At 44.8% G+C, this 12769-nt stretch overlaps 1 protein-coding gene across 1 annotated transcript; it reads left to right on the top strand.

Annotated features, from left to right (window-relative positions):
- Positions 1-3826: 3826 nt before the first annotated feature.
- On the top strand, positions 3827-6200 carry LOC308126559 (putative G-protein coupled receptor 139; the record flags this gene model as incomplete). Its single annotated transcript, XM_080491060.1, has 2 exons — positions 3827-3908; positions 5134-6200. 2 exons carry the CDS (start codon positions 3827-3829, stop codon positions 6198-6200), a joined length of 1149 nt encoding a protein of 382 aa, XP_080347186.1.
- Between the last annotated feature and the right edge of the window lie 6569 nt (positions 6201-12769).

The following is a 12769-nucleotide window of genomic DNA, read 5'->3' as shown; positions in this document are numbered from 1 at the left end:
TCCTTTCTTCAGTAATCTGTCAACTGCTCTGTAGAGTTTCTCCCTGTGTGATTGGTCATACGCTTCAAACTCCGCCCCTCTCATGTGAACTCGCACACGTAGGTCTTGGTTGAACTAGTGAGTTGATAACCTGCTTGGTAGTAACGGTGATCAGTTAACCAGGAGACAGAGATCCTGGATGTGTTGATCAGGGTCGTAGTACCTGTAGGCCTCTGGTGTTTAAACTCGTTTCACCAACATTTCAGCTTATTTCTAATTTGTTCCGATTCTGAATCAGTGTTGGGTTAGGTTTAGGGTGTTGTAATTGATGTTCCTGTGTTTCTGATGTTTTCACCGAGGCTCTGTTTACACATCGTTTCAAGAGGAAACGCATCATTTTTGCATTTTCTTTTTGGAGAAAATTCCTGTTTACACGGCAACACTTTGAAAAGAATGTACTTTTCATTTTGGACCTCTAGTTGGTGCTGTTGGTTGTTTTTGTAATGAAACCAGAGACACATGAAGCAGACAAAAATACGCTCTTAAACAACAATGGAGAACGTGGACATTCATGTGGACAGACAACCAGGTTGGACTGTTATGAAGACGTGGGCTTTGCAAAGTGTTAAAGGTGGAGCATAAGTCTGCAAACATGAGTGTTGAGAAGCTCCAGGTGATTGTGAATGATGTTGATGATGAAGACTTTGGCATCACCAACACCTTCTCACAAGTTCTCTGGTATGCAAATTTATACTGGCGGTGTCGTCACTATGTGTAAATAAAGTAAATGAAATCACGTCCTTGTTCCAGTCTGAAGCCGACCTGTGTGAATGTGATTAATGGGCTTTTCATTGGAGCTGTGGTTGGAAAAAGAAACATGTCAGGAGATCTGAACCTTATTGATCAGACCTGTTTCTCCCCACAGCTCAACAAACAGAAGAAGAATCAATACGACTCCATTCACGAGTCATAAAGTCCCGTTTGTTCACCGCTTCACTGCAGCTTTCCTGGGATGTTTCCACAACATCTTCCTCCTCCTCCTCCCCCCCTTCCTCCTCCTCTTCCCCCCCCCCCTCCTCATCCTCCTCCTGGAGCTGGACCCTCCTCCTCCTCCTCTTCCTCCTCCTCCTCCTCTCCCCCTTCCTCCTCCTCTTCCTCCTCCTCTTCCCCTCCCCCCCCTCCTCATCCTCTTCCTGGAGCTGGACCCTCCACCACCCCCCTCTTCCTCCTCTTCCTCCTCCCCCTCCCCCTCCTCCTCCTAGAGCTGGACCCTTGCCCTCCTCCTCTCCCCCCCCCCCCCCCCCCCCCCCCCTCCTCCTCCTCTTCCTGGAGCTGGACCCTCCACCACCCCCCTCTCCCCCCCCCCCCCCCCCCCTCCTCCTCTTCCTGGAGCTGGACCCTCCGCCCCCCTTCATATGTCCACATCTCAGTCCTCACTGAGCCAGACGGAGCCTGGTTCACCTCAGAGGAACATCTGCTCTCTGTATGGACACGGTGACGGAGAACCTAAGGAGAACCTACGAAGAACCTACGGAGAACCTACGGAGAACAGGTGTGTGAGACTTTATCCTGCTTAATCCTGCAACATGAAATTAAGATGATTGGATTTTAAACAAGATCCAGACTCTCTGAAGTAAAACCTGACGACTCAGCATGTGACTGGATTTAAAACAGAATCTAAACCCACCTTCTTCTCAACTCTTCAAACTCCACCTACAGACGTCCCTTCAGACCTGATCTTTAAAACACAACTTAGGTCTTCACAAACCTTAATTTATCATTTATATTGTCAGAGTATTGAAGTGGGATGAATTTGTGTCAAATGTTGTCCGGTCCTGTCACGTCCTAGAGACTTTTATTGTCCTGTAATGTAGTGTCATACAAAGAAAGAATAAAAGGTAAATAAATATTAAAGTTTGTGCTTCAGGTTTGCAGTGATCACACAGATTAATTCAACTGAGACCAAACAGCTGCATTTGTGGTAGCCAGTGAAGTTTTACACAAAGTGGTTGTTTATGCTCAGAATTTTCTTTGTCAGAAAGAAATGAGTTCTGTCGCTGTCACGTTGGATGAAACAGAAAGAAATGAGTTCTGTCGCTGTCACGTTGGATGAAACAGAAAGAAATGCTGAAGTCTGCCACAATAAACGGCCAAACAAGACTTTTAAAGCTCGACTGTTTAAAACAGTAGAGAAGTATCAGTGTGTGTGTGTGTGTGATTGAGGCTGTTCCAGATCTTTACCTGCAGTTCCTATAAAATACAACAGATATTATTCAGGTATATAAAGACTTAACATATCATGCTAAATCCACTTTTTTAGCCCTTAAATGCATGTTGTTGTATATTTAGAGTATTTAGAAGTACAGAAAAGTTCAAAGTAGTCTCTTCAGGTGCTCCGTTGATATCTTTATATTCTGTTTTGGTCATATTTTGCAATCTGTTTCGATTTTTCTATTCTCTATTACGTTTTTTGAACAATGACGTCACAGTATTCGCAGCGGAACTGCCAAATTAGGACATCGACACTTCGAGCAATCCGCCATTTTTGTTTCTCGCTGCGATTTTGTAGTCCAACCGAAGTTACGAGAGGATAAGTGGAAATGTTCGGTTGTTGGATGTAGTAACCCACAAGCTTCGTTACACCGTCTCCCAGCATCAGAACCTTTTCCAAGTGCCTGGTTGAGTTTTATTTTTCACAGAAATGTACCCACATCTGTGGGTAAGGTCATTTTTGTGTGCGCGAATCACTTTAAGGACGACTGCTTCAGCAACCTCCGCCAGTATAAAGAAGGATTTGACGAAAGACTTGGTCTGATTGAGCGGTCAGTTCCTTCTATCTATGGAGACGACGAACAGAGCACTTCGGTAAGCTGTATATAACGCTAAAAAGTGTGATGATAAGACGTCCCTGTCATTGTTTTGTTAGCATTAGCAGTTGCACCGTCTTCATATGTTAGCGCTGTGTGCTCGTTTTAGATTAGAATGTAACTTCTGTGTTAAATAGTCGTTGTAATACAGGCAGTATTGTAGTAGTGGGCATGGATGGAGAAGTTAGTGTAAATATAGTAACACACCATTGCGTTACATCCATATGAAGACGTTGTTCTTCAGGTGCATCATGGTCATTTTCATCTGGCTCCGCCGGGTCCGACTCTGGCTCCAACATGTATGGCTGGATGGACAAATCTTCCCTTGTTGACATTTTGTAAATAATGTGTGAATATAAAGTTTCTGCGCCGCTAGATAATTGTATCTGTTCTATCAAACTACAAAGATGGCCGAACAGGGTGGAGTTGAACCGAGTGTCACCTCTGCAACCTGGAGAGGAGGCGGGGTATGAAGAGACCGCCCCAAAACGAGTTGCTCTCAGAAGCACATCAGAAAAGGGGTAGAAAAGGGGCCTGTGGAGCTCTAATAATGAGGAATTCAAGCATTGCAGTTACGCTTTATATAGACCACAACTGTATGATTTATATGTAAAAAGGAAGGATTTAAAAGCATGATATGTCTCCTTTAAAAACCTCTGATGAAATCAAACGGATCAGCTTTCATTATGTGCTGTGTCTAGAAAAGATTATTCTGGATGAAAAACATGTTGGAGTCAAGATTATTGTGAACCTGCTCAAAGGTGTGTGTGTGTGTGTGTGTGTGTGTGTGTGTGTGTGTGTGTGTGTGTGTGTGTGTGTGTGTGTATGTGTGTGTGTATGTGTGTGTGTGTGTGTGTGTGTGTGTGTGTGTGTGTGTGTGTGTGTGTGTGTGTGTGTGTGTGTGTGTGTGTGTGTGTGTGTGTGTGTGTGTACTCCTGATGGCTTGGTTGCAGGTGAGAGCATGTAAGCTGTGTTTGTGAATGATGGAGGGAGACTCGGTCACAGTCTTCGTCACCGTCCAGAAGATCTACTACCCTTTGCTGTGCATCATGGGTATTCCAGGTCTGTATTACCACACAGCTTCTCATTCTGTATCATATACAACTATTCAACTTCTCATCCTTTGTCTATTTTTTTCTCACTCTTGTCCTGTTCAGCAGCTTTGGCAAACAACAATTTGTGATTGAGAGCTTTTCAGTGCCAGAACAGATTTTACTCTTTCAACAGGAAGAGACTTGGAATCACTTCCTGTTACTGCCTTTATTAGAAGCTGGCATGGCTGCTGGACACAACCGGGGGGGAACGCTCCGAGAGAGAGAGAGGAAAGAGAGGAGATAGATGGGGGGTTGGGGGGGGACAATAGACAATACCCTTGTTGTTGATAATGATATATAATATTTAAAGTTACCACACCAATCTAAACACTTTCCAAAAGTTGTGAGATCAAACTGACCAATAAATTGATTATTAAGCAGGTACATACATTAGTGAAAGAACAACAGCAGATACAGTAGTACATGATTTGGACATTTGAACAAATGATGGCAGTTTTCATGCTTTATCATCACTACCACATCTTGACACAAGAAACAAATGAGACAACTTAATATTGGCTGTTTTTCATGATTTCTTTATCCATTTCTAAAAGTGAAGTGTAGAGCAACCAGACAGACACCTCAATGGATTTGATGCTCATGTTGTTCCGTCAGCTAACCTTTAGCTTTCTTTACACTTCAAATCAACTCTTCAGTTCAGATTTTCAGTGTTATGTTCACTAATCTGACTCAAACTGCGAAATCCACAATGGAAAAATAGTGAATAGAGGTGACCTTAAAAAGTACAGTTATTGTCTTTTTCAATTTTTATACCATATGCACAGTAATTGTTGAGTTACCGTATTACAAGTCATGAAACAAACACGACAGAATAGTGTTTAAATTGACGTTGCGATTAAATCCGTGTGGCAATAGGGACTCCTTTAACCTTAAATATCTGAAACACACTCACATTCTCTGTCTTTCAACTCATATGCCAGTTGAGGATGTACACAAACTTTTCAGACCTTTCCAGTTTCACAGAGGGAGGTTATGTTCTACGTCATAGGTCTCAAACTCAGATCCTGGAGGGCTGCAGCCCTGCATGTTCTCCATGTCTCCCTTCTTATCACACCTGAGTCTGCGCTTGGGTCCATCCACACGCCACCTGCACTCCCTGACACACGGAGTATAAAGGAACGTCTTCGCTGCTTTGTGTGTTTTTTAAGAATGTTTTGTCTTTCTCCCTCCAGCAAACCTCTTCACATTTTACATGATCTGTTTCCGGAAATGTGGGATGTCCAACACAGCCATCATTTACCTGAGCTCGCTAGCCATTGTGGACACTTTCTACATCGTGTGGGTTATCCTTATTGACCTGACGCTCACCTTCTGGATACAGCAGCCCTTCTGGCACTCCCACCCCTGGTGTGGTATCCTGGGCTTCCTGCAGTATGGATCTCTCTACAGCTCCTCCTGGATTGTCGTGGTCTTCACTATTGAGCGCTACCTGGTCCTCCGCAGCGCCGCGGCCAAACAGCACTTCTCCCAGGCCGGAGTCACCAAGCTGACCTGCATGGCTATAGTGCTGGTGTCCCACCTGGTGTCTGTGCCCCTGGGCTGGATCAACGTGGTCATACCGGTGAACTTCACTGTGCACGGCGAAAATGTGACACTGCCCCGGTGTCGATACCGTGAGCAGCACTATACGACTGCTATCGTGTGGATAACTACCTTCCTGTCCGGGGGAATCCCCATTATGTTGGTCATCATCTTTAACTACCTGATCGGGTGCCATCTCTGTCGTGCGAGCAACCTCTTTACGAAGGAGGAGCGGCGCTTCATGCAAGGCAGGAGCACCAGGTCAATGCTTAGAAGGACCATCCTGCTACTGGGAACTGTCTCCCTGGCTTTCGTTGTGCTAAGTCTCCCACGCTTCGTGACTTACTGCATCCTGAGGACTGTGTACAACGACGACAGCTTCAACAGGAATGACTACAGCATTCTCATCAATGTGGCTGGAGACGTGGCCAACATGCTGCAAAACCTAAACTCCACCACCAACTTCCTGCTGTACTGTATGGTCAGCCGCTGCTTCAGGAGAGAGCTGGTCCACCTGCTGACCTGTGGAGCCAAAGCTCTGGACCTGGTATCTGTTTTCACCCACACCACCATGAATGTCTTCTCTGTTGTAACTCATAAACATTCCCCACCTGTGACTGTGATGCTGACCAACCTCAAGCAGACTGAGACCAAAGAATGTCCAACTACAGGCAGAGAACAGACTTCCGACAGATCTAGAACAAGTGTTCAGGACTGAGAGCTCATTAAACTACACTTAACTTTTCTCATTGGGTATTGACCTGAACCTCATGAAGGTAAAGGAGTCAGGAAGTGGAACTATTCCCAAATTATTCAGCATTTTGGTGTATTATTAACTGCGAGTCCATCTCTGAAGTCAATATTAGAATCAACAACTTATGTATCAGTTGGTGGAGTGGGTTGTCTTACATGTGTTGTATTTTTGTCCCTCACATGGGTGTACCAATAATGTTGGGTTTTGGGAAGTTTGGCCATTGTTAAGGATTAATAATTATCAAACATAGTTTTGAATTATTTTATCTAACCCTAATCAGATAAAGGTGGGGCACCACCGGTTTAACAGGAAAGTATAGCCAATTTGTTTATATCAGATTCAAGAAATACATTCAAAAATGTATTTGGAATTTGAAGCGCCACCAGGTAGCGGCCGAGTCAAGGTTGACTCGACCAACGTGGCGGTTGTTGTGTGCAAGGGCGTAGGAATCTTAACATTGTTTTGACATTTTAACAAAGTTTAACATGGGGGGTAGATATTGGAAACCTGACAGATCCGTAAATATTTTGAGCAGAAATGTCAGAAATTAGCGACGCCGCAAACCACTCAGAAAAGCCACTTTTTATTCTTTTCTCGCATAATGATTCTGTCCTCACAGGGTGAACGCTGAATTTAGCGGGTGGCACCACTGCTACTAGCAAGCTAAATATTTCAGTTGCACAAAGACACATTCAGTAGCACACACAGGTGCACGTTTTAACATGTTTTATTGGTCAGAATCCATTTGATTGTAGTAAAAAATGCCTTTATTTAGGTTGTCAGGCAATTGAGCTAGCTCTTTCAGAAACAACTTTCTGACATGAAAAAAACACGAATAATGTTAAAAACAAATGATTCACCTTTTGATATCAGATTAAAACACAAAAATGTGGAGTTTTAATATTTTATGATTATACTCCCTAAGGTTTTATCTCTTACTTAAGTAAGAAACATCTAGTAAAATAGACCTACTCAGTTGGAAAGTCAATACAGCAATTAGGCCAATGAAAAACTAATTTTGTTCTTCTCCAAAGACTCCACATGGTTCAGTGCAAAGGTCTCTGGCCAAACAAACTAAATCAAAGTGATACGTCTCACATCTGATAGACAAGCTTAGTGCCTCACTGACACTCGGTGCACTGTGCACTCTACAGCCCTGCATTTAACAATCTGCATGTCAGAGGATCTTCCTGTGGGCTCTCCACCTTCCTGTGGGCTCTCCACCTTCCTGTGGGCTCTCCACCTTCCTGTGGGCTCTCCTCCTTCCTGTGGGTTCTCCACCTGCAGGAAGGTTCTTAATGGTGCAATGTGATCTGGGTGACGGTGCTCAGACTGACACCACCACCACCCGGAAACGGATAAGCAGGAGAAAATGGATGGATGGATGGATGGATGGATGGATGGATGTCAGAGGATTTCTTCCAGCGTCAAACAAGAGCCATGACACACAAAAGGTAGAAAAGCACTGGTCTGAGACAAAAGAGACAAATGTTTTTCCCGTCTCATTTGTAGACACAAATTGCTCACATATTGATTTCTTGTCCAGAAGGTCAAATCCAGTTACCTTGAACTTACTATGAGCAAGCAAGTAATTGTTTTTTCACTTTTTTGTGAACTCTTGTAAAATATCAGCTGTTATATGTTCTCTTACCCGTTGGTCTGTTATGTTGCTCTGCTCCTGTCTCTCCATCACTTTGATTCACTGCCTTGAGCCCTTGATGTCCCTGCATAGCATTCACATAATCACAACAAACATTACATTAATAATTAACATTACAGTAATGTACAGTAACAGCAAAAGCTCAAAAAGTACATATTAAAGTTTTTGTCAAATAGAATAAAGACATTCAACAACTGATATGCAGATGTATATAAGTAAACTCTGTTTACGGCATAACTTAACCCTTACAGGGTTATCTACTCTATTAGAAGAGCTCATGTCCAGCCCTGTGCCGTCCTCTCCTTCTCCTGTCTCCTTCCTGCTCCTAAACATACAGAATGTCTTCAGAGATGCAGGTCAAAGTTGCAGCTCCTGAGCACAAGGGTGAACTATTTTAAAACTAAACAGAAAAATAATCTACTTATTGGTCATTATAGAGCATCTCACCATATAAACAAGTAGAACACTAATGGGCTATTCTAGTGCAGCTCCTTACCTAATTAAAATATATGCCAAGCTATCAAAGTACTGTGAAATAATGAAATAATTATTAAAAAATGTATCTTTAAAAACCAATTTAACACCAGTCCTTACCTGTTCTCCTTTCTGGATCTATTATAATCAGTAAACATTTAAAAACAAAGCAAATGTTCTTATGTGACATTTTACTGAAATGAGATGACAAAACATTTTGGCGAGTGTTGACAATACTTGAGATTTCTGACAAGGTCAGTAGTTAAATACTCGACAAATGACCATACCAAGATGAAGAGGACTTTATCAAAAAGATATAGTTTCTAAATATGAATACAAACTAACAACATGACATTATAAACGATGCATATTCGTGGTAAGGTTCCCTACAGACCATTTTACCTCGTTCAAAAGAAGTCCTGTAATTAAAAAACCTGCTGCCCACTGCTGCTGTCTCCCACCTCCCACTCTCAGAGCAGGTGAGGAAGAGGTCAGTGACAGGACACTGTGCTGCACCGTCACAATAAAAGCATGAAAAATTTCAATATCAAATATTTTCCTCCTCCACGTTTTAATGTTTGGGTGGGACAAATGCACAAGTTTCCGATATTGGGAGGGACACGTCCCCTTGTCCCCCCCCGGTTCATATGCCTATTGTTTGGGGTGTGGCATTTGATTAGCAACCAGACAACAAGACAGCAGTTCACACGTGCACAAGAGTGTCTTGAAGCAAGACCAAAAATGGTGGTAACAGGTCATGGTTACTGGCACAGAAAGACGCTTCCCAAGATTGTGCAGCAATACCAGGCGACTGTGTCAGCGCGGTAGTGACCACATGGGCTTCATGGCATGCCTGAACATGCAGTGGAACTCAGAGTGGTCATACAGGAGGTGACCAACGGCAAAATGTCCCAGTTTGGTTGCTACATGCAGTGGTTAGCTGGTGGTCACGTGACCATGCAGACGAACCGGCATAAAGCGAGACTCAAACCCATGTGCGGCGTCTGTAAGCCATTTGTATTTTAGGGGTGGGGAGGGGGAGCAAGCACTGCCCCCTGCAGTCATAACAGGAAAATGAGTCTGGCTGTTCTCTAACGTGACGGCGAAGCGAGTGCGCATATGCAGGAATGGTGCATTTGGTTCCTGTGGTTCTACGTGTGCCTCCTTTGTGCCAGGACCGCAGCTAGGAGATGTGCGTCCCCTAACCTGGTCCATTGGAAGAAGCGAAGAACAAGGAGGTCAGGGGGGTTAGTACCTGAGTCTCACTTCCTAATTATATTGCTAAAAGTACTGGACTGTTTCACTCCTCTGAGTCGGTGTGCTGTCGGACGCACCGGGGAACCATTCCGCCCCCACACTGGCCGAGCCAGTGGGGGTGTCCTGTTCCCTGGAAAAGGAGGAGGTGTGGGCACCAAGTGATGACCGGCCGATCCCAGTTCAGAAGGGGCCCCTGTCAGAATGGTAGTGGAGCCAAGTCACAGGCTCGGTGCAGCTGATCCCAGCTCCGCAGAGAAAGGCAGGGCTTTGACAGGACGGAGCTGAGCCTTCGCACACAGCAGAAGCAGCGGCGGCAGGAGCTGCAGCAGCCAACCCAGGACGGTGAGGCGCCAGAGAGCAGTGCCTGCGACTGCCGGGGACGCAACGTCAGCAGAGGCCTGACCTGCTCCTGAATTTTCCTGCGGATACCTTTGCCTGCCGTTGAAAGATTGTTTGTTCAATAAACTCTCTAACTGAACTCCTCAGTACGAGTCTGCTTCTGGGTCTAATTCTGGTTCGTCACAGTACAATCTGGCCACAACATCGACCCCCGGGAGTGGTCAGACTCATGAGGTCACCGAGCTCCATGAGTCCACCATTGCTGCTGTGGGCACCCAGGTGAAAAGTTTTAGGAACAAGCCTCCGGCCCTCCAGCCTCTGGCACCACACCTGCTCCTAGAACCTCGTCAGCCGCACTGCAACGTACTGGTCAGAGCAGATTAACACACCTGGCTCATCCTGTTCACTTCGGCCATTCCTCATGCAGTGTGGTCTACACTTTGAGCTCCCAGCCGCCTTGCTCCAGACAGACCGCACCCACATAGCGTACATCATTTTCCACCTGACCTGGCGAGCCGAGGCATGGGCCACAGCAGAGTGGGACAGAGGCTCTCCTGTGTGTGCTTCTCTTCTGAGTTTCACCAAGGCATTCACCCAGGCCATCCAAAAAGGTCTCCCCGGGAAGGGAAGCCACACAGACTCTGACCGACCTCCGCTGATTACGCTACCAAATTTCACATGCCTTCCTCAGCGGGCTGACTGATCCTGTTCAGGATCACCTGGCCCCACTGGATCTGCTGGAAGACCTACACAACATGATCACGGTGGCTTCCAAGACCAAAGACTAAATGTGCGCAGGGCGGTGCCGCGATGCAGCATGTCACCCCAGGTAAACTCTCTAGTCGACAATGACGATGTTGTCATGTGTGCATGTTGTAGTATCACGTATGTAGTCGTCATGGCAACAGTAAACATGACAACTTATCTTGAGAACAGTGAGCAGCATTGTAGGGATGATCGGGCATCAGGGTGTTTGTATTAAGCCTGTTGAAAAATATGCCTAGAGAAAATGTTCTTTCCGCATGCTGCCACGAATGTTATCCTTCTCAACGTCCTCTGGAATTCCCCTCTTCTTCTTGGTCTCATTTTGTCTTTTCATTTTGCCTGTTGTGTTTTGGCCTACTCTTGTAAAATGCTGTCAATCATTTCTTCCACAGCCTCTATAATTCAACCAGGAAAAAGGGATTCCTGGCTTGCCTGGGTACCCAGATGGGACGTCGAGGAGACGGCCTGAGCTGGACGGCCGCCCCCAGAGGAGGATGGCTGGAAGGCGGTATGGCCCTGCAGCATTCGTCCGGTCTGCACGTCAAACCTGTAAACACAAACTGCAGCCTATTCACCGACTATCACTCCAACTGAGACTTTATGAATCTCATGTTCCACACTATAGACTGAGATAACAACTGACACAACAAAGCTATTGTAGAAATAAACCAAATATTGCTGGTACAACATTGAGCAGCACATTTTACCAGATTGACAACGGCTGTATTATTCACCTGTAATTCTTTCACTCTAACAGAAGGAAGATTCATGTCTCCTCCTCCTCACTGACTGAGAGACACTGACTGAGAGACACTGACTGAGAGACACTGACTGAGACACTGACTGAGAAACACTGACTGGTCAGTGTCTCTCAGTCAGTGTTTCTCACACAGTTTGTAGAATATCTCATCTCACCACGCTCACTGAGAACACACACACACACACACACACACACACACACACACACACACACACACACACACACACACACACACACACACACACACACACACACACACACACACACACACAGGTGATGACTACAAGTAAGAATGTGAACCAAACTGGTGTCAAGGTTCTGTGTGTGAAGTGAAACATCACCAAACCATCTTCATCCTCCGTCTAGGATCACAGCTCTGCTCTGCCTGCTTCTCCTCTGAGGACCAGACTGCATGAAACCTTCGCTCAGGTGGAAAGTCTGGAGTGAGAGAGGAAGACTCCACCGACAATGTCCAAAGGTATACAAATACCTCAGAGACTCCAAAGGTTCCGCTCCCTCATCCACATACAAAGGTAGTCTTAATGTTGTCCAGTTGAACTTTTGGAAATGACTCTTGTAAATATCTTAAATAGATGCTTGTCAATATTTGTACAAGAGACTGTGCTCAGTGGAGGACAAGCCTGAACAAGATGATGCTGGATCTTCTGGAGAGAAGATGTGAGGAAGACCAGGCTGAATATGGACATGTTGCTCTCATGTTGGAGGCCATGGCACATCAGAAAACATTTGGAATATAATCTATTTAACATTACATTATTTTATATAGCCGTTTCAGGCAGGGTGGTGCCATGTTCTTGTGTTTAACTTGAAAACGTACTTTTGAGGATTTCTATCTACTACATATCCTATACTGTTCATTAATACTGCTATATTTGAATTACTGTGTGGAAGAATGGGGCAACACCTACAAATCATCACTGACTGTCCTGTGCACTCCAGGAAAGAGCCATCAGACTGGTTCATGAGGCTTCCTGCACCACACCAATACCTTATTTATTAATTCCGGCCTACTGAAACTTCCAGATCTGGTAGAATTCGAAACTGCCAAACTAATATACAAAGATAGAAATAAGCAACTACCAGACAACATACAGCATCTTTTTACTGATGGAGAGGAGGGTTTTGATTACAGGAGGAATCTGGACTTCAGATCCAAGAGAGGAAAGGGAGCACTGCCTGAATGAATGTTTATGAATGCAAAACTTATTCTTTATATGTTTGTGTATGTACTGTATGTATGTATATGGTGTGTGTGTG

This window comes from Lipophrys pholis, assembly GCF_963383615.2.
Source record: "Lipophrys pholis genome assembly, chromosome: 21".
Classification (NCBI taxonomy): Eukaryota; Metazoa; Chordata; class Actinopteri; order Blenniiformes; family Blenniidae; genus Lipophrys; species Lipophrys pholis.
This window is presented reverse-complemented; position numbering and strand designations above follow the sequence as displayed.